The following is a 21,543-nucleotide window of genomic DNA, read 5'->3' on the forward strand; positions in this document are numbered from 1 at the left end:
GGTTTTTGTTTTGTTTTGTTTTGTTTTTTAAACTGGGGATCCAAGTCAAGTCCTTGTGCTTTTGAGGCAGGCAGCAGCACCACTGACGTAAACCCCCAGCCCCCTTGCTAATATATTTTGCAGATAGGTAGGTGGGTAGATGGATATATAGTTTTTATGTAAGAAATTTAGTTGCCAGTCCTTATCTTGTTCTTTTAAGAGTTATCAATAACTGTGTAAGTTACTAGATAAATGTATTGAATATTTCTGAGAAGGGTGGAGCCTGAATAGGAAGTACTACAGCAAAAATGGCAGTTTCTGCTTTTGTCTTAGAGAAGTAGTACTATTTCTTGCTGTTTGGTTGTTAAAAGTATTCAAATATTGTTGTGCACAAGATTAAGTTCATAAAGGGAGTGAAGTAACCCTCTTTAAACCATCCTGTCACAGTAGTATTCTTTCTTTCTTCTAAGCTTTCCTCTTTTCACTCACAATCAGAAGATGGTTAGAAATGTTTTTGACCAAACATTCTGACTCGAAGTATTTTGAGGTACAAGGGTTACATATCTGCCTAATATACTACACGCATTATATAGCAATAGTTTCTGTGGTTTTTATGAAAAAGAACTATTCTCATTAATCTTTCAAAGGTGCCTACTAGTACATTAATGTTTGAAAAAGTAAGTCATTATTAAATATGATTCTCTCATTTCTTTGATTAAAGATCTGCACCAGGACAGTTACTAATGACAGTATGTTTTCAGAGTGGTCCAGAGTATTCTATGATTTTTAATTGTAACTAACTGAAAGGAGAGGTTAAAAAAAATGAAAAATCATTTTCATTCATAGTATCTAAGTAGTTGTTACTATTATCTTTTTTAAATGCTGTTAAAATCTGTTTCCAAAGCACATAGTTAAAGAATTTTGGCAGGTACTAAACATGGACAAATCAAACTTCAGAAAACAATCAATCACAACTTTATCTTAGGCAACTTTAATTTTTTAAATTTCTTATTAAGTTGTGCTCTTATTGAATTTGAAGTTTGTTATTAAACAGGAAAGGATGTTCCTTTTATATTGAGTTTCCGTATTGCAACATAAGAACTGTCTACACACCCTGGATTTGCGGGGAGTTAGCTTGGTTTCATTCCCTGTGTCCTTTATAACTCGGATAGTTTTACCAGCAGCATTCAAATAGTTAAGATTGTCTGAAGGGGTAAAAAACTCTCTTGACGAAACAAACAGCCTCAGCCCTCCCTCCTTCCCTTTCTCAACCAGTCTGGTTTCCTCTTATGGTTTCGCTAATGGCAGCTCAAAGTTGTTGCACTCTGCCCTGCCGGCATGAGCCCCTCCTTCTGTGAGAGCACATTTCCTGGCATGGAGGCTGCATCATGTCGGTAAAATGGGGTCGGCTTCCTGAAGTACCCCTTATAACAGTGAGATTCCCAGGACAAAAGTATGGGCAGGTAAGAGCCTGACTTCTCCAAAAGCACTCAAATCTGAAAGAGACGGTGTAGTTTATTTGTTGCTTTGTTTTAGCTTTGGAAGAAATGTTTTGGATTGTTGCAAGGGACGATTAAGTTATTTATTATTCAGATTTGAAGAGCATTGCAAAGTGTGAGAGAATAAGCTCGTTATCATAGATTCTTGACTGTTGGAGCATGCTTCTAACCTTCATAAAAAAGGCAGGTGCCTTTTAGTCTAAAATTTCATACATGAAAAAACATTCAGCAAAATTGAAGTGGAATGAAGTGGAAATGAAGAAATTGTTTTGAAAAACTCAGGTTTTTGTTGTTGATCTCTATTGGAGTTTTTTTGTATTGAAACAGTTACTGATTTTCACTTTGAACAGTTTCCTGTTTTGTAAAGTGAAGTAGTTTGCTTTTCTCCCTTCCTCTCTTGATATTTTGTGTAGTTCAAGACTATGTAGCACTTTGGCTCTTATATTTTACATGTACTTTTCTGTAAACAAAGGACTTCCTGTGAATCTTAAATTTTAGGAAATGCTGTATTTACCATTTCAGCATAGTGGATTGGTTTTTAACAAAATACTTGATGGTCTTTTGCCTTTCCAGTATAGTGTCATAGTGAGTGAAGGTTGAGTTGGTCAGCCAGATCTGGATCTTAATTCTGGTTTGAGTGTTGCTGGTGTGTGGTCTTGAGTGTATTTTTAAACATCTGTAAGCCTCAGCCTCTTTAGATGTAAAATGGAGATAACTAGTACTTAATCCATTGAGTTTAGAAAATTCATGTAAATTGCTTATTATCATGTTTGACACACAGTAACCATTCAGGACTTAGCTGTCTTTTAAAAAGTGTAATAGAACTGTAGTGCCTAGCTTTCCCACTTCAGATTTATTGAATCAGATGAAATAATCTGTATAAAAGGCATTAATTTAAAATGTAAGGTATTGAATAGTGTCATGATCACTAACTTTGAATTTCCCATTTTCTGGGTATTTTTCTAGATTATAACAATAGTGCAGCAAAACATGAAACTCTTAAACCTCCATTGTAGTTCTTTGTGGTCCATTTGGGTTGAAAGGAAATTGTTAGGTTGATTTTGATTAGCCAGCCAAGTGCTTTGCCAAACAGTGCTTTCAAAGACCCTTTATGGAGAGCATTATCCCCAGGCCATGTAAGCACATAGTTCCTAGTGTCCCTGACTTGTTTAGATATTTAATTAAGGATCTAACACTCTTTGATATTTCTTCAACTTTTTTCAGGTTTAGATTCCTTTATGTTCCTTATCATGCTTGCATAAACTTTGATAACAATCCTCTTAGATAGAAGCATGATGTCATATAAAAGCCCTCTTCTTTTGCTGTATCCCAAAGCATTTCAAGCATTCCTATAGTGTTTTGAGGTGACATACCGAGCAGCCTGGCACCCAGAACTTATAGTTCAGACCACCTCTTCCCCCTGGGTTCAGTCACTTCTGTGTCAGCCAATATCTTGGAGCTTTATACAGTGCATGGCCCAGTACTAATACTGCTCAGTCTCTAGATGGCACCTAGTATATTGGCTGGACACATAGTAAACACTAGATGAACATCAGTTTCCTGTTTCATAAGACAAGTGAGGGAAGACCACAAGAAAACTAGGGACCTTTTCAGCAGAGAGCAGAGAACGGGTCTTGGGAATCCTCTTCTCTTTAAACCAGAGACACTGCTTGCTCTTTCTATCTTTTGGGGCCTTCATGCAGAGAACTTATCATCTAGGCCATGGGGCTTCCTTCTGAGTCCCCATTTTCTTGAAACTACCATTATGATGTAAGTAGCTTGAAGGGGACAAGGTGGTTTGGAAAAAATGTCAGCAAGATTTCTTCCTTTCTTTTTCATGTTTCCTATCCTCCTTGCTTGGCACCAGTGCCCCTTTTCTACTCCTTAGTTTATTTTCTCCTCAAAATTTCTTTTCTCTCATTGCAGGGAAATATTTTTCTCTATTGAGTTAGGAGAGTAGTGAGCTATCACTTCTCAGACTTTTGGCTAAGATCAAGTGTGAGAGAGCAGTGAGCTAATGAAACTCATTCTCAGCAAAGCATGAATAATTATTGTAATAGCTATTGTTAAATAGTATTGCTTACTCATTATGGCAGGCACATTGTAATGTGCTTTACGTGTATTTCATGTAATTTTAAAAAAAGATTTAGTGTATGTTTGTAGTACACAATGATTACATTAATTTTGGGGACTTGATTTGTGGACATAACACATCTTAATTTTTTCCCCCAGTACTGAGGATCAAACTCAGTACCTTGGGCTTGCAAGGCAAGCGTGTTGCCACTGAGCTAAATCCCTAGCCCCTTAATTTTTAATTTCCACTTTCCTTCTCTCCCTCTCCCCTTCTTCCATCTATCTCACTTAATTTAAACATTTAAATATATTTTAACTAAATGTATAATTGATGTATGCACACATGAAAAGGGCCACTTTCCCATTTTTTAGATATGGAAACTGAAACCTAGAGAATAACCTGCCCACATTCACATCATTAGTAAGTAGTAGTACTAATAGAACTTAACAGTTAAACCTGAGCCTGACACCATTTTCCATATCCTGTGCAGTTCTGTCCACTGTGAACTTATTCTGTCCTCTTCCTCTCAACAGTCCCTTCTTCCCAAATTAAACACTCTGCTCTCTGCGTACAGCTGACCCTAAATTTGTTTTCTTCCTTCCAACATTTTTATTTATTTATTTATTTATTTTATTTTTTATTTTTTTTTGGTACCGGGGATCGAACTCAGGTCCTTGTGCTTGTGAAGCAGGTGGTGGAACCACTGAGCTACATCTCCGACCCCTCATTATTTTCTTCCTATGCAGACTGCTGTGGCTTACTGAGAATACATCTTACCCAACACATGAGGCCTCTTTCCAGTGTTGATCTTTGAGCATTGTATCTTTTAGTATAAATAATCCCTGGATGAACCACTGCCAGAGCTTTGTATCCTGTCCAGTCTTTGTATAATTTTTCTAATGTAGCTTTCCTGTTCATAAATTAATAATAAAAAGTTTGCCTGAACATTGCTCCTCACTTTTGTCCAAAAGATTCACCAACCACTGTTGACCACATGCCCTCTGGGTATTCAGGTAAAGAGGATGCCTTCCAGTGTTCAGTTAACTGTCAGTTCTTTTCTTTGGCAGGAAAAAGAGAAAGAGAAAGAGAAAATTAAGGAGAAGGAGAAAGATTCTAAAGAGAAGGAGAAGGACAAGAAGGTTGTCAATGGGCATTCTTTCAATTCCATTCCTGTTGTGGGTCCCATCAGTTGTACCCATTGTATGAAGCCTTTCACCAACAAAGACGCCTACACTTGTGCAAGTAAGAGTCATGCTTCTTCCTCTCTGTTAGATGAGCCTCTCTTGGCTCAGGAAAGTTGGTTTCTAGTTTCCTGTCCATCCCACCACTTATCTGTTCCTCATATATGTGCAGAAGTAGCTGTGTTTATATTTTCTTTAAGCATTTGCGGAAATTGATTCTAGATACATAACGTACAACCTGGTTTTTTTTAGATAGCCCCAGTTTCAAATACTGTGTTCTGTTGCCTGTGAACCACCTTTTATTCCAGAAGTCTGTGTCAGCATCAGAAATATCCATAGCCTCAAAACCTGATGGTGCCCAGCAATCTTGTCAGATCAAGTTTGCTCATTTTTAAATCTAGTCTTTTGCTGTATGATTCGGCCACTTAACAAACATTAAGTTGCAGAGCCTGGCAAGGGAGGGTACCTTCTTGTATGGAGAGGTTCCATGTTGACCCATTTCTGTCCTGCTTGCAACCTCCATACAGGCCAGATAACTTGAGCTTTGATAAGATTCTCTCAGGCAAGAGTTAGTTAACTTTCTTTGTAGGGGACTTAGATAATAAATATCTTTAGTTTTGTGGGCTATCTGGTCTGTCGCAGCAGCTGAACTCTTTATGCATTGCAGAAGTGGCCATAAACATACAAAGCAAAGGTATGACTTTATTCCTATAAAACTTCATTTATGGACACAAGTCTGAATTTCATAAAACCTTTTCATGTCATATATATATACATGTGTGTGTACATACATGTGTGTACCCCACCCCACTCCCCATACCAGGGATCAAACCCAGGACCTTGTACTTGCCAGGTGCAGTGCCACTGAGCTACATCTCCCACCCTGAATCTTTTCATGCCATGTATTATTAATCTTATTTTTTTAACCATTTAAAATTTAAAAGCAATTCATAGATCATGAGCTGTGGAAAATGGGCTATGATCCACATTTGGTGCACACACTTTAATTTGCAAATAAATTCTAAGACAATAAAAATCAAAATTTTGTTGTTACTAACATAGTGGTGTTTTTGTGGAGAGTGCCAAGATGAATCAAGGAGGCTGCTTTGGTCAGAGATGACCAGTCTGGAGATCCAAGCACTCCAGAACCAGCCTAGTCCAAGAAGGCTAAGATGACAAAGTATCATGTTATGTCTGCAATCAGTTCCGACAAAATCTCCTTAGATTCTATGAAGTCTTAGATGATGATGCCATGATGTCTTGTTTTCAGTCATTTGTGTTGTTTCCCAAATAATTTGTGACTAAGAAATTATTAACTCATTCAAATTGGGAATTTTTTAAGGTTTATTTAGCAATTCAATGTTGCTTTTATAATAATTTCCACTCACTTGCTTTCTTGAATGGAGGAGAAATTACAACAAGCAAAGAACCTGCAGTCTGTATTATATATGCTGTGACTCTGGTGACATTTTTAAATGATTGGCTTTATCATGCATATTCTCATAAAATTATTTTTATGGCTATACTGTAGCCCCAGAATGGTCTACACTCCTGTTTGCTTTACTGTGCTGTTTTTAAAATACAAAGACCCTTGGAAGTGCTTATCTAAATCTTTATGCATCCCTGTAGGCAGAGCATTATCCTTCATATGTAACTTAACAGAAAATTAGGAGTTTCTGTCACATAGCAGTAAGTTTCAGATGACCTGTAGGAAACGAGACTCTGTTCATTATTCCTTTGGACTTTTTATTTAGGAACCCTGGTTATGTAGGAATTTTTTCTAGGACACCAGTGGGATGTCTGTAGTTTAGTTGTTTAGCTTGTTTCTCAGCACTGGAATAACTTGTTTATTTAGAGCAGAAGTCACTGAGCAGTTTTGTTTTGTTTTTTTTTACATGTTCATCTCTCATAAAAATATATTTAGCATATTTACGCAGGAAATATATATTTAATGTAAAAGTTTCATACGTCTTACTACTGAAGAGCTCATTCTAAGGATAAAAGTGTCAGATTTACCATTTTCTTGTTTTCTAGTTACTAGTATAGTTAAAACATTTTTATTCATAGCTTCTTGGCATAATTTATACAGCTCTCTTAGTTTAAACCAGATAATCTGTAAGCCCACTTAACTGGGTTCTTTTACATTCCCATTCATTACAACAGAATGAAAATAAGTAAATGTAGAAGAGGGCCCCATCTATGCTTCCCTAACCCACCTCCTGATCAAGGAGCCTCCCTTTCCTCTCTCAGGAGCCCACTAATATAAATAAAGTGAGGCTTCCTAAAATAAAGATTGAAGACATCTGTGTGTATTGTTTGTTTTGAGAAGTGAATCCAAATGACAGCTGTTCAAGCTAGGAGTGTAGCATGGTGGAGAAGTGCGTGCCTAACACACAGAAGGCCCTGAGTTCCATCACCAGCATCAGTCAGTCAATAAGGAGAGAGGGAAGGAGAACTGTAAATTTTTATCTCACCCTCTAAAAGGATTATTTTGTGCATCTGTCCCCTTAAAAGTGCCTTTTCTTTATTTGGGGAGCACTGGTTTCAGAACTACAGGAAGAGACTATATTTTTGATGCGCAGTATGGAATTGATATTCAAGGAACTTTATCATTAAAGCAGTTGGACACCTGCTTCTGCTATAAAAGCTGGATAAAACATTGTAAGTCCCTGACTTAGGAACATTCAAGTAGTGGACTTTCACAGGTGTACTATATAAGACTCACTTTGTGAAATGTAAGTGAATCTGACTTAAAAACATTCTCCCAAAATAACTAGTTTGTGAGGTGGGAATTAACTCTGTGTGTGTGTCTGGCAAAGGGAAAAATCCTTTAGGGAACTCAAAATCAGGATTAAGAAGCATCAAACTCAATTGGAATCAGGTTATGTACATAGTAAGAGCTGGATCTGAGAACCTGAAATAAAACCAAGATCTTTGAAAACTAGCATCAATGATGAAAGGCCTAGAAAAATTCCACTGACTGTTCTTCAGAAGCAAGAACCTTGCAATCTCCCAAGGTCCTGGGTGAGAATTCTGCATCATACATCAATCTGGGGTCCAAATCTGTACCGTTTGTCTGTGCTAAAGCCCTTTCTTTTCCTTGTGTAGTAGAGAAAATTGGTGAATGGTTTCAGTGATTAGCTTCTGATGACTTTTCAATTTTAAGTTTAGGTCAGAAAAAGTTGTCTAATATGCACCAGTATGTCTTAAATTGCCAATGATTTTGTATATACAAAAACAAATTAAAAACTGAAATTGTGCCTTCTTTGCATTAAATCTTAGCAAGAGATTTATCAAATAGCAAAAATTTCCACTATTGGACCGGGGATTTAGCTCAGTGGTACCATGCCTGCCCCGTTAAACACAAGGTCCCGAGTTTGATCTCTGTACCCCCCAAAAAATGTCCATTATTAGTAGGGAAGACTCATTTCATTTAACTGTAGGCATCTGAAGCTCATTTTTATCTCCCCCCAAGAGTGTCTGATACAATTCTTGGAGACTTCCATTACTCAAGGATAACAGCAGCCCATGGAAAATGACTTGTGGAGGGTCTGGTACTGATTAAGAAAAACTACATGAAAGGTATTAGGATCTCAAATTCTCAGCCACATCTATCTAATAACCAAATAGTTTAATAGGGTAGTGGTTTTCAGGAAGTCTGGTATTTATTTAGAATTCCACAGATTTTTAAATTTATATATATTTCCATGCACTCAGGAGGCTGAGACAGGAAGATCCCTGCAAGTTAGAGGCCAGCCTTGGCTACATAGTGAGTTCAAGGCCAGCCTGAACTGTATAGTAAGACCCTATCTCCAAAAATATATATTTAAAAACTAGTTTCTGTTCTCATTAGGCTTTAATTGGCTCAAAATCCTATGACAGGTTTTTGGTCAAGTGTTTCTGTTAGAAAGTGCTGATTTTTAAAAACCATCAACTTGAAAATGTTTCACAAGAACAGAAGGAAATAGTCTACCATACATTCTTGTTTCCTTTTGAAGATTTTACCATGCATCATCATCATTAACCAGTCTTTTGCTATCAAATTTAAATGACCATTTGAAATGAACAGCTCTAGAACCGTTCTACCACTGATTAACACTGGTGGATATTAGGAGTAGCATTCATTGAACCTGTGAGCTCTCTGTGCAGATTGCTGAGCTTGCCAGCTTCAGCAGCCTTTTTGTCAACTGCATTAAAAAACCCAAGGCAACTAACTGCTTCATACTACTGACAGCAGTCAACCCAGAAGGGATGTCAGAGAAGCTCGATGCCCATGGCCTTTCCAAGAACCATATAAACCGTTGCATCATCACCAGATTTCAGGAATTTAGGGCCACTTTCTACCTCCTTATCACAACAGTGATTAGTCTTTTGCTTCAGCTCAGCAAAATTGGAAGCAATGAAAGCTCTCTGACAACACAGCTGGCTTGTGTATATGTAAAACAGACATTCCTGAGCAGTAAGGCCAGCTGCTTCCATTTGCGGGTCATCAGTGTCACCAGCTGCAGTGCCACATCGTCGATAGATGCTTTCTTGAAATTGATGCCCACATTATCCCTAGGACAAGCTTTACTCAAGCCTGATGGTGCATTTCACCTAACTTTTACTTCAGAAATAATGTTGACTGGAACAAAGGTGTTCATTATGCCAGTTTTGAGAACACCAGTTTTAATCTTGCAATTAAAAAAATGTCTTCATAGTGTCACTATGAAATTTTCTTATCAGCATACTACCTTTGATATTAGCCTACCTGTTCATTTGTGTTTTTGCTTCCATCTTGATGTAATTGAAAAATACACTATGATTGCAAAGTAAACCATTTTTTAAAAATTGGTTATACTTGTATTTACCTATATAAGTGAATAAAGATGTCTTTTGCTTCATATACTTAAACCTAAACAGAATAAATTAGATGCTGAAGTTGTGAGAATCATATGTACCTCTGATTTCAGTTTTTGAAGTCCATCAAAATACTCTCATTGATTAAAATTATAACTTCAAAAATCTATACTATTTTATATACTTGAACACATAATATCATTTCATTTAAGACTATGTTAAGATAGAAAACCAGTGAAATATTGAGTTGGTTACTAGTTTTATGCTCTGTTTATAATAAGCAGTGGGACTTTTTTGGTCAGGCTTGTAAATTTTAATGTCACCCAAGGGAATTTGCTTTTTCTGGAAGCACATTGTTTAATGAAATTGAATATGTCATTGTTAGTGTCTTTTTCTGTTTGCTAGGGCTGTTGAATGGAGGGAGATCTGTTGTCCTTTGCCAGTAGTTCTTTTGAGTTACAGTAATAGGTTGGTCAAATCAGATATCACGGGATATTTTAGTTCTGCCTACTCAGCAAACACAAGGAAAAAGTGTTTATGTTTGGGGACTTTAAGCTGAAAATAATGAGACAAAGAATCAGCAAAAAGGAATAGTTTAGGACTAGATTATTACTATTATATGCATTCAAGGTTCAAAAATATATTTGTGTTTTGCAAACCACCTTATGTCAGAATCTTACGAGCTAAGTGCTTTAGCTGTAGCTTTGTACCATTTGCTTCAGTAGTGTTGTAATGGTTTTAATATTTGTTAGTGACTTTAAGGTTTGCGTGCAACTGTGCAGTCTGCCTCTTATAAAAAGAGGGGGATGGGATAGGAATCAAGGCTTGAAAGAAAAGAGCAGTATGTAATCATCTTCCCAAAGAAGTGAAAGTAATTGGCTGATTTTCCTGGCTTCCTGAGGAAGAGAACCTGAAATACTTGTTTGTGTGTATTAAGCCACATCTGTTATCTTGGCAGGAAGTGGAAAATATGAGTAACTTTAGGACTCAGAATCTTTCATTCTTTCCCTTCATCCCTGCTCATGTTGAGGATCTTCCCAGAGTCTCAGGAAATGTAGCATCCCTGCACTTAGTCTTCTACCTCCTAGGAAACTATTGTGATCTTAGAACAAAGTGGTTTTCCTTTTTTGTTTAACAGAAAGCCTGTTTTATTGATCCTTGGAAGGAACTTAATACCCCAGGCAGCTCCAAGGCAGGTCTTTACTTGTAGTTCAGAAAGATCATGATGTGTTATAATGTTTTATATTGACTTCCTTCTGTTTTCTGCCACTTTAATAGATCCATGTGCATGCTGATACAAAAATAGATTAAACAGGATGGAGCATCTTAAATCAGCATTTCTGATGCTGCTAGATTACACCTGGACCATTCTGAAATTACAAGGGTAAAAAATAAGGAAATCGCCAGTATTATAGAAACTAGAAATAGCAAGCCAAAAAGCATCTGTATAGATCCCTTGCAGTCTACTCTTGGATTTAAAAAGAAAAGATAGAAGCAAAGCCCAAAGCATGTTGTCAGGACTATTTGAAAATAATTGAATTTAGGAGAAACATGAGAGGATTTTTTTTCTCAGCCCAGAGTGTAGTCCTGCTTTAGGGTTAAGTGACTTCAGTGATGAAAAGAGAGGAGTGTCCTTCCAGGTTCATTCTTCTTTATTATATAAAGCTGTCTTCAAAATGATCAGCTGTTCTTTCTAGCTGCCACACATAATCTGGTTTGTGGAAGGCTTGGTAGAGTACTTCAGAATGAGGAATTCGTTGTGTTCAAGTTTTTGAATATTGCTTATGGTTTTCTTTAAACAGATGTAAAATGATGCTGAGATTATTTTTTATTTTCTGGTATATTAGCTTCTGAATACTTTTGTGGTAGGTTGTTTCTCTTGATTAAAAAAATAAACAAGTAGACCAGCTGTAATCTAAGTAGGAAACATAAGAATTTACAGTGTGGGTAATGGTTGGATTTTATCAGGAAAAGCAGCTCTCTTGATTAGACAGTTTTCTGGCATTCAGAATCCATTGCTTATATGGGATAGTAAAATATGTGTAATTGATTAAAGAATGAAAGTTTGTTATTTAGGGAAAAGGGAGGTGAATGAAGAGCTTGAACAGTTCTTATTCAAGCAGAACACTTTCATTTTTGTTTGCTAGTGTTCATATGAAAACTGCTTTTATAAGCACTTCAGCCAAAATGGTTTGTCCTTTTTTTTTTTGCTTTCTACTCTGTACATTAGCACTGTGGTTATTATACCAGCTGTCAAGAAATCTCAAATGCCTTTTGCATGTAAGCACTGTCAATGCACACCAGGCAATGCCTCTCACATTCTCTATAAAGATTTAAAACAAGAAATTGAAGAATTTTGGAGCATGCATTTCTAAGTTGTTCATATTTAAATGTTTTTTGTTTTCATTTTCTTGGTTTGGGTTGAAATGAGAGGAGGAAGTTGTGTATTTTTGTATTTGAAGGTAATTCCTCACTTTGTATGCTTAGGAAGAATCAGATCATTTTTTTCCAGTTAGAGTTTTCTGCTCTGGTCTATCCTTAGTAGACAGAACAGTCAGACTTGGCATATTACCTAATTCTTGTCAATGATTGGAGTATCAAAGACCCCCTTCTTCAGAGAATTCAGCTCATGAAAGTCAATCTTTGTTTAAATAGGCGTGTTTAGTTTGGCATAGCTACTCCCCTCAAACTTACTTTCTTTTGCTGCTCTTTTCTAATGGAGTTATTTTTTGGTTTGGGGGAGGGGGTTGCTAAAAGAGAAAGAATAGTAAATGACAGTTCACCAAATATCTATGGCTCTTGGTGGCAGAAGTTTTTTGTAAATAGCAACAGATACATGGAAGTTCTCAGTCTCATGGGTTTTGCTCCATTTTCTTTTGTTTGATGCTTTCTTATAGCAAAAAAGGAAGTTAAAGGCTGGGCTTGGTTACTTTTGAGTTCAGAAGAATCTAATTAGATGTCAACTCTGTTCCTATAAACCACTGTGCTGAGACCTTTTTGAAGAATTTTGAAAAATGAAAGCATATTGCTTATTGCTATTAGGAAATCTTTAAATAAAAAACTAGATAATCTTTGATCTTCCTAATAGCATAGATGGTTTATGAGAGAGAGCTTAAAAATATATTAAATTTGTCTTCACTTCTTGTGTTCTTAGTAATTATCTGTTTTCCATAACAGAGAAAACAGTTTTAATCCAATGACTTTGGCTGATGTCAGTAGGACCAAATGTTTATAAATGCGGATTGAGTCCAGGACCATTTGGTAACAAGTTGAGTGGATTTCAAGTAGGTACTTTAGTATGTTAAGCAAGTATCTATATGAGTTATTAATCAGTAAGAGTTATGACCATAATATAGAGAAAATTAAGTTGTGGGTTATGGATTTGGAGACAGGTCTCAGTAAACTGAGGACAATTTATTTTTGAGACAGGGTCTCACTTTGTAGTCAAGGGTGGCCTTGAACTCACTGCAATCCTCTTGCCTCAGCTTTCTGATTATTAAGATTATAGACATGCTCCACCATGTCCCACTATGAAAAGAAATTTGTGTGAAAAAGTCTACTAGAAACGTATTTGATTGCGCATCAACAGGAAGTGCTTTCTAAATCTTGGACTCTGCCCTGAGAACTGAAAACTGCTGGTTTGTTTAAACGAGTAGTTTAAAAGCTCGAAGGTTGTTTGTTGTTGCTTAATTCCTGTTGGATATTGGAACTGACCAGGAAGGAGGGAATCAGAAAGGTAGTTTGAAAACAAGTTCTGTCCACAGTGTTCTCATTGATCACTTTGGAAGATCAAAATTATTAACACGTTCTCAGGCAAGTCTCCCACCTTTGATTTTGCACATACATGTCTAAAATAGATTTTCAATAAACCAAAAGAAAAAAATGCACATTTATAATAGGGATATACAATAGTAAAATCTAATTGAAAATAGTTTTCATTTAATCAAAGTGTGCTGTTACTTTTTTTAAAGGATAGGAAACGTTTGTGAGCAACCTGAAGTAACTTTGAAAGATCATAGTTTGATTGAAAGATGTTAATATAGAATGTTATATATGGAATTTAACAGGCACCTAGGTACCCACCACTCAAAATTTTAAAAAGTAACATTTGTCATAGTGCTTCTGATTACTTTTCATTTTTAAAGAAGCCATTACATTTGAAATTGAATTTCCCTGTTTTCTTGCCCCACATCTCTTCTTTCTTCTCTATGGGTAGTACTGTCACAAATTCAGCATATATGTAATCTGTGTTTTATAATTTCATCTCATATAAACAAAGTTTTTTGTATTTTGGGGTCTTTTTAGTTTACATAAAAGTTGTCATATGGTACATCTCATTGCGTAATCTGCTTTAGTCTCCCCAATGTTGTGTTTTGGGGACTCAGCAAATTGAAACACATAGATCTAGATCACTGAATTTTAGCTCTTCTGTGGTATCCTGCTATATAAATATAATCAGATCTGTTCCACTTCTCAGTCATTTGAGTTATTTTCAATTTCTTTCTGTTATAAACAGTGCTACCAGGTAATGTCCTCAGTATGTGTATCACCAGGCTTTATATCAAGATGGGCTAATGCCTCAGTGGGCACCTTTTCAACTTTATTAGAACATGCTAAATTACTCTCTAAAGTGAATGTAGCAGTCCTCTTTCCTTTAGCAAATGTTGAGTATCTTCATTGTCATATCCTCACCAGCACTTAAAACTGGGGGAAGTGTGTGCCTTTTCTTTTATAGATAAGGAAACTGAAGTGTATAGGGAAAGTACTTTTACTAGTCACACTAAATAACAGAACCAGGATCTAAATCAAGTATAATTCGACAGCCATTTGTTCTGTTATCCTCGTAGTGTTAATAAGCTGACATAGTAAGTTTCACATACCATAATCAAGGTAGTAGCAGGGCACTGGACTTAAAGAGTCATGAGTTCTACAGATAGACATCTGAGTAGGTGCCATAGCCTGGCACTGTGCTAAAAAGACTTGAAGAGTAATGGGTGAATGGCCTCTCCCACCGAAGAGCACTCAGTGCAGAATAACCTGACATATTTAGTAAAGGACCTATGAACCATGTGGGCGTTGCAAGAATAACTACTGCAAAAGGAATGGAAAGGACTCTGGAGGTTGGGGTGTCTGGCAATGTCTTTTCTGGTGTCTTTATGTCTTCTTGCCATCATTACTCCAGCAGGCCCCCACCCCCACCCAGTCCATATGTCTGAGCTTTAGAAAGCATCTTGGCCCATAATTCAGAGTTTGTCTGGACATCTTGACAAGATCTGTAATGCTTCTTGAAGCAGTATATGAGACATTGTCTCATAAATGGTATCCCAGTCTCCTGCGCAAACTTGCCCTCATCAGGTGTGCCCAAAGACAAATCTTACTTGTTTCTGCTTCACCTCTGACTTCTTGCCGCCATTGTTTTATGACTTCATAGCTGCAGTAGAGTTGATAATAACCCTTCTGAGGCACAACTGATTTGAATTTTACATCATTGGTCTTTGAAGGCCAATGGGCTGAAACATTAAAAGAATTTTGAGATCAAATTGTAGTCTCTCTTTATCTTTCAGGAAGTCTCCCATCTTCCCCAGTCTAAGTTCCTAGGGGTGCTTTGAGGTAGTTGTGATCACCTTGTTTGTGTGACTCTTAAACTCAGAGGGTTGTGACAAACTCAAGGTAGTTTATTATCCTGAGAAGGGTAGCCAGGTACATTTTCATATCCACGTTGTGTTAGTTACTTTTCTCTCATTGCTGAGACAAAATACCCAACACCCAAAGTTAAGGGGGGAAAGGTTTATTTGGCTTACATTTCATACAGGTTTTAGGCCATAATTGGCTGGCTCCAGGGCAGGGTGGCAGAGGAGCAATGGTGCATGGCAGTGGAAGCAGCAAAAGCAACAAGAGAACCTTACCAGCGTCATGCCCCTTTTATTCACACTGCTTAGGATGGGTAGCACTCACACACTTAATCCCGGTGCCTTTGAGCCTAGCCCCACCATGACTCAGTCACACACGTTCTAGTTTCAGCTACCTCTGATCTAAACACAAGTTGTAACACATGTCATGCAGTTTGTTACAGTAATGCAAACATTACAGTTCCCTGTTCGTTGGGTTTATGTATGTATTTACTTGTGATTTAGACATACATATTCATGGCAAACAATTTAACTTTTAGTTTTGATAGTCTTGAACTTCCTGCTCAAGAAGTTCCAGAGTTCTCCTTTTTGTTAATCAGACATCACATCTGCTCTTGTTTGCACTCCAAATGATATTGCAGGCCTGCTTCCTAGAAGAGGACTACACAGTGTAACTGGGCTTTATTGTAATGTTCTCATAAGTGACTTCTCTTAGAAACCGATAGGCATCTTACAGTGTAGCAGTGGCAGAAAGTCAGAATCTAGGGTTTGTGTGCAGCTTTGTTGTGACCTTAAGTTTTGCTTTCTTTTCAGATTGCAGTGCTTTTGTCCACAAAGGCTGCAGAGAAAGTCTAGCCTCCTGTGCAAAGGTCAAAATGAAGGTAAGACATTTTTAACTAAAAGAAGGCTTGAAAGAAAAACTCTTAAAGTTAAAATAAGAGAGTTTAAATTAGCAAAATTCTTATGAATTGAGAGTTGAGGTCTCAGTTTTTATTTAATCATTTGGTACTAAGACCAAAATAATTTTTCTCTGAATTGATCAGTTCTGTTTTACCACACATGAATTTTAGGCTTTTGGAATTTCTATGTGTTAAATACGCTATTCTCTATGATTTTAATATTTGTGTTGCTATTTTTTTAAATTTATTTTTATCAGTACGTTTGTAGTATGATTACAGTCATTGTGAGGAGTTGATACATGTATATAACACATCTTAATTCTTTCTCTGTTTCTATTAAAGTGGGTTTTTAAAAACCATCTCTGCAGACCTATTCTGTTCACACACTTGGCTTCTTTATTTGGGACTATGTGAGCAGTAGATTGAAATCAGGGGCTTGTGATGTGCTGACAAGCAGTGGGGTGCTCTGTTTACACCTGACCTATGTGTTCTTCTCTTCATAAGTATATGCAGATAGCTATGATCATACGATAGTCATACAAAGTTGATTATATGATGGTACCTGCTTTGAGAGCATGCTATATAAATAATGTACACTGATTTTCCAGGGGCTCTTAAGAATATGGGAGCTGTGGATGGATCTCTGGGGTAGAGCACTTGCCTAGCACTGGCGAGGCCCTGTGTTCAGTTCCCTGCACTTGGGGAGGAGCTGGGCTTGGGGGAATACCTTTAAGGTAACTTGTGTGTGTTGTCACCTATAAATGTCTTTCCATTCCTTGTCAGAGAGACTTTCCAGCTACATCTCCATGAATGCATAATGTGTTGTATGAGTCATCTACATTCAGATACACCTATCTAGTACAATGGCATTGATCTTGTGTATCAACGTTCTCAAGGGCTTCCAGAAAAGAAATTTTGGAATGGGGCCCAGGAATTCGCATATCTTGATAAGTTGCTAGATGATTCTCATAGTCCTTGGACTTTACTTTGAGAAGTACTGAACTAGCATAAAGAAGGCAAACTTGTATAACCCAGACTTATTCAGCTCATAGTCATATATTTTGTTTACATCATGAAGTATGTTTTTTAGTTAGTGCATTTATTTAAAAATCATATTTTGTAACAGTTTGAGTTTTTAATTTCTCCTAGAAAGTTGGAAGGCCTCACAAATTGAAGCTCACTAGTGATTTTCATCACCCAGCCCTCCTAATTCTCCTTATTCTGCCATTTTTCTCTTTTTTCTGTAGTACCGTCTCAGAATTTGGATTCATCTGCCTTTAGTTATTAAATTAAATTTATTTTTTTATTATCTGAATCTTTCTCTAACTAAAATTTAAGCTCCAGACTCACTAGCTAGCCTGAAGCAGGCATCTTTGATGTTAATAGTCTGAGAACCTAGCATGGTGTCAAGCTTATACATCTTTAAATACTGGAAGATTTAATGGCAAAAAGCAATCAGCTAGACCTGAGTGGCTGCTGCCTTTTTTTTTGCAGAAAAGGATATACAAGTTCCATATTGTCACTCTCAACTTCTGTCATTGTTACTTGCGCCTTACCCCACAGTATTTGAATTCATGTCTGATAAAATTTATTGCTATTTTGAACATACCAGATTCTACAGAACAATGACAATACAGATGATAGCATTGCCCTCTAAGTATAACCTAAATGAGGAATTCTTTTTAAATTGGAAGTAACCTGTTTTCTTTAATGATTTGTTAAATTAAAATACTACAGTCTTTGATTTTTTTTTTTTTTTTTTTTACATTGGCAACTGAACCTAGGATCTTTGCACTGAGCTATAGTCCTAGCTCTTTTTAAATTACTAAATTTTTGAGACAGGGTCTCCCTAAGTTCCCCAGGCTGGTCATGAACTTGTGGTACTCCTCCCTCAGCTGAGTGCTGAGATTACAGAAGTGTGCCACCAATACTGGCTTATAATTTCTTGGAGTTTTTTTTGTTCTATTTTGTTTTGTTTTTTGATACGAGGGATCCAGCCCAGGTCCTTGCATTTGCAAGGCAGATGGCAGAACCAATGAGCTAAATTCCCAGCCCTTTTGGAGTATTTTTTATATATGTCAGACAAATGTCTTAACTAAAATGAGCATTTTACCAAAGAATTTGACACTTTATAAATGTTACTCACTGGAGAAACAATTGAGAAAATCTCTGATGCTCCTCTTGAGGAACCGCTAGTCTAGTGGGAAGATAGACAAACACTTGCCGTAGATAAGGAAAAGTTATGTGAGAGATATGCAGGGATTCCAGGTATGCTAGTTGCTGCCTGAGGTGAGCAAAGGAAAGGACGTAATGGTGACTTTATGAAGGAGGTAGTACTTAAGCTGTGTGGAAATGGAAGACTGCCAAGTGTGGAAAGAGAAGAAAAACAAGTCTGGGAAAAGAAACAGTACCTGCAGCACTGAATGCTCTACAGGCCTAGAGGATGGCTAGTGGGTGTGACAGGGCCACAGGGTGTTGCTGGCCAGTGCAAAGGACAGAGCCAGCAGGCTGAACCATTCTCTTTTCATTCTAGGCTGCTGTAAACGTGGAAGGGTTGCAAGTGCAGTCTTCATGTATTTATTCTGTTTCTTTAGCAGCCCAAAGGGAACTTCCAGGCACAGGATACATCATCACTGCCTGTCATCATGAGAAACAAGTGTAAGTAGCTCAGCCCACCTTTCAGTACAGTTTTGACTAGTTCTGTTGTGTGTTGTTCATTTCTTAATCCTCATCACTATTTGAATACCTATTGTTTTTAAGGTGCTGTTGTTTTGTCCTACAGATTCGTTGCCAGTAGCTTAACATTATACCATTAAGCTGTCTTTGAAGACCTCTATAACAGGGTGTACATTAGCTTCAAAGGCAGCACTGCAGCCTGTGTGTGAGCAGGTCCCCTTTGCAGCCCATTACCTCACAGTCTATGAATCAAATGAAATCTTGCTTGTTAAATGTGCTTATTCACAGTGAAGTTATGTAAATGGTTTATTCCTCCCCCCACCCCAAGGACAAGTGGTGTACCAAATCGAGTAAATCATACTCTCCCTTCATATCAAACTATTTTTAGTCTTTGTGAGGCTTTTCTTTGGTTTTACTTAATATTTTTCTCTTTTTAATCTTCATCCTCTACTCACTTTTTCCTATCTGCCCTGCCTTTAAACATATGCATATCTTGGGGAGGAGCTTTTAATTCTTTCCACTGAATATAAATTAGATTATGTCACTTATGTGTATATATTCTCATTTTTTTCAATATTATTTTGAAGTTATGCATGTTACTACTACAAGATGTTGTTTCATACTGCTGCATGCTCGCTCTCGTAAGCATATATCACATTTTAAATTACCACTTGCCCTCAAATATTTAAATTGCTTCCAACCCTTACCATAAATAATGCTGTAATTATTATCTTCTTAATTGGCTCGCTGGAAATCTTTATTTGAAGGCAGTGTTTTTTGAAGTGTAAGTCCAGGATTAATTAGACATACATATTCTTGGGCTTTACCAGATCCTACCAGGAACTCTGGGGGAAGAGCACAATTACCTGTGTTTTAATAGATTCTCTGAGTGATCTTGATATTCTCCTAAGTTTGAGAATTACTGCTTTATATGTAGTTCTATAAGTTCTTCCAGGAAGCTCCAGAATGGCTATGCCAATCTGTACTCCCACAGAACGTAAATTCCCTCTAGGCATATTGTCTGGTTAATTTGTCTTTACATTTAGATGATTAGAAGAAATGCTTTGCCAGATTAACATCCACTTCCGTCTGTGGATACACTTCCGTCAGCCCATACCACATACCTTTTACAAGTCTAAAACTTTTTTTCCTGTGAGATTATCTTTTGTTTCAGAAACTTGTTTATTTTCTTCCACAGCAGATAAAACATTTATTTTAAAAGTCCGTACTGTGTGCAAGGTTCTTTACGTGTATTAGGCTTGACCCACACAAATGTTTATTCGTATTTTATCTCACTGAGGCAAGATAGTAGTTGAAAGTATTTATGTATTTGGGTTACATAGGTTGAGTCCTAATTAGCTGTGTAACCTTGAATGTTACTAAATCTCTCCGCCTCATTTTCCTCCTCTGTTAAAGAGGGGTGATAGTAGTATCAGGGTGGAATTCAGGCTTAAATGAGATTATAAATTACTCATTCAGCACTCCAGAATTCATTGACATCATCATCACCATCACCATCATCACAGTTGATTGTGATAAAACTCAAAGGCACTAAGTACCTTTCCCAGTTGGATTGGTTTCAAACAAGGAATAGCTGTTGTTTTCATCCTACTCTGCTGCTTCTTAGATATAACTTGTTCCTTATAACTTTTAGGACTCTACATAATATTCTGCTTTTCTCCACTCCTTTATATACAATTCTTAGCAGAATACCCTCTTTTTCCTCTGACCTATCCATATCCCTACCATTCTTCAAGAGCACTGCTTCTTCCTCTATTTTATTTGCTTCCTGACCCCTTCCCTTTTTGAAACTCTGACATTCTTCAGACTCTTCACACTGAAGCATTCTTTCTTTTCCACCAATTGCTGTAATTGTGGGGGCCTGTGTCTCAAACTCTCTATGTACCCCCTACAGCAAGGTGTTACAGTATATCCTGTTTTGGGTACAGTTTTTATTGTTTTGCCTAAAACAGGATTTGAATTGAAAATGATTATATCTGTCAAACCAAAAGCATCCTGAGGGGCTGGGGATTTAGCTCAGTGGTGCCACTGCCTGCCTCACAAGCACAAGGACCCAAGTTCAATCCCCAGTACAGGAAAAAAACAAAAAACATCCTGAGATATATACAACAACCGAATCTTACTGCCTTCATCTCTTGACATTCCTGGCATAGGCAGATAATGGAGTTCATGTCTAGGGTATAAGCTTAGTTATCAAGGGAAAAATGACTTGTTAACCATGTGCCAGTATGATTGCTTCAGCAAATTAGAGCTCCAATTTTCTCTCAGGTTAAGGAGAAATACATAGTATGAGAACCAAATAGTTTTGAGACATTAAAGTAAAACTACATTTTCTTCATCCTTAAAGGCATTGGTCAGAATCTGTACTTTTAATGATTGAAAGAATTACTTGAGGAATTGGCAAATATGCATACTCCTAGGTCCCATCCCAATGGACAAAATGCAGCTGGGAATTTCATACCTAATAAGTTCTTCAGATATTTCATGAAGGAGTTTCAAAAGGCATTAGTCTTAGTTATCTCTAAGATTCCTTTTTGGGGTGTTGGTACTGAGGATCGAACTCAGGACCTTGCACTTGCGAAGCAGGTGGCAGAACCACTGAGCTAAATGCCTAGCCCCTTTAAGATTTCTTTTACCCTACAAATTTTTTCAGTCTTATTTTATTTTGTATTAGTTAACGTGTTTAATACTCTTTCTTTTTTTTTTTTTTTTTTTTTTAAGGGTTTGCATTTAGGTCCTTTGGCT

The 21,543-nt window shown here is 37.0% G+C and overlaps 1 protein-coding gene across 9 annotated transcripts in view; it reads left to right on the forward strand.

The window, feature by feature from the left end:
- Akap13 (A-kinase anchoring protein 13) overlaps window positions 1–21,543 on the forward strand; it is a 236,686-nt gene that overhangs the window by 191,693 nt on the left and 23,450 nt on the right. For all 9 annotated transcript variants that reach the window (XM_010621018.1, XM_010621021.1, XM_010621019.1 and 6 more), the window contains 3 exons: window positions 4,620–4,794; window positions 16,016–16,083; window positions 18,696–18,759. In XM_010621018.1, coding sequence (XP_010619320.1) covers window positions 4,620–4,794; window positions 16,016–16,083; window positions 18,696–18,759 — 307 coding nt within the window. The remainder of the gene's footprint in view (window positions 1–4,619; window positions 4,795–16,015; window positions 16,084–18,695; window positions 18,760–21,543) is intronic.

Source organism: Fukomys damarensis, unplaced genomic scaffold (assembly GCF_012274545.1).
Source record: "Fukomys damarensis isolate Sample0158 unplaced genomic scaffold, DMR_v1.0_HiC HiC_scaffold_7, whole genome shotgun sequence".
Classification (NCBI taxonomy): domain Eukaryota; kingdom Metazoa; phylum Chordata; class Mammalia; order Rodentia; family Bathyergidae; genus Fukomys; species Fukomys damarensis.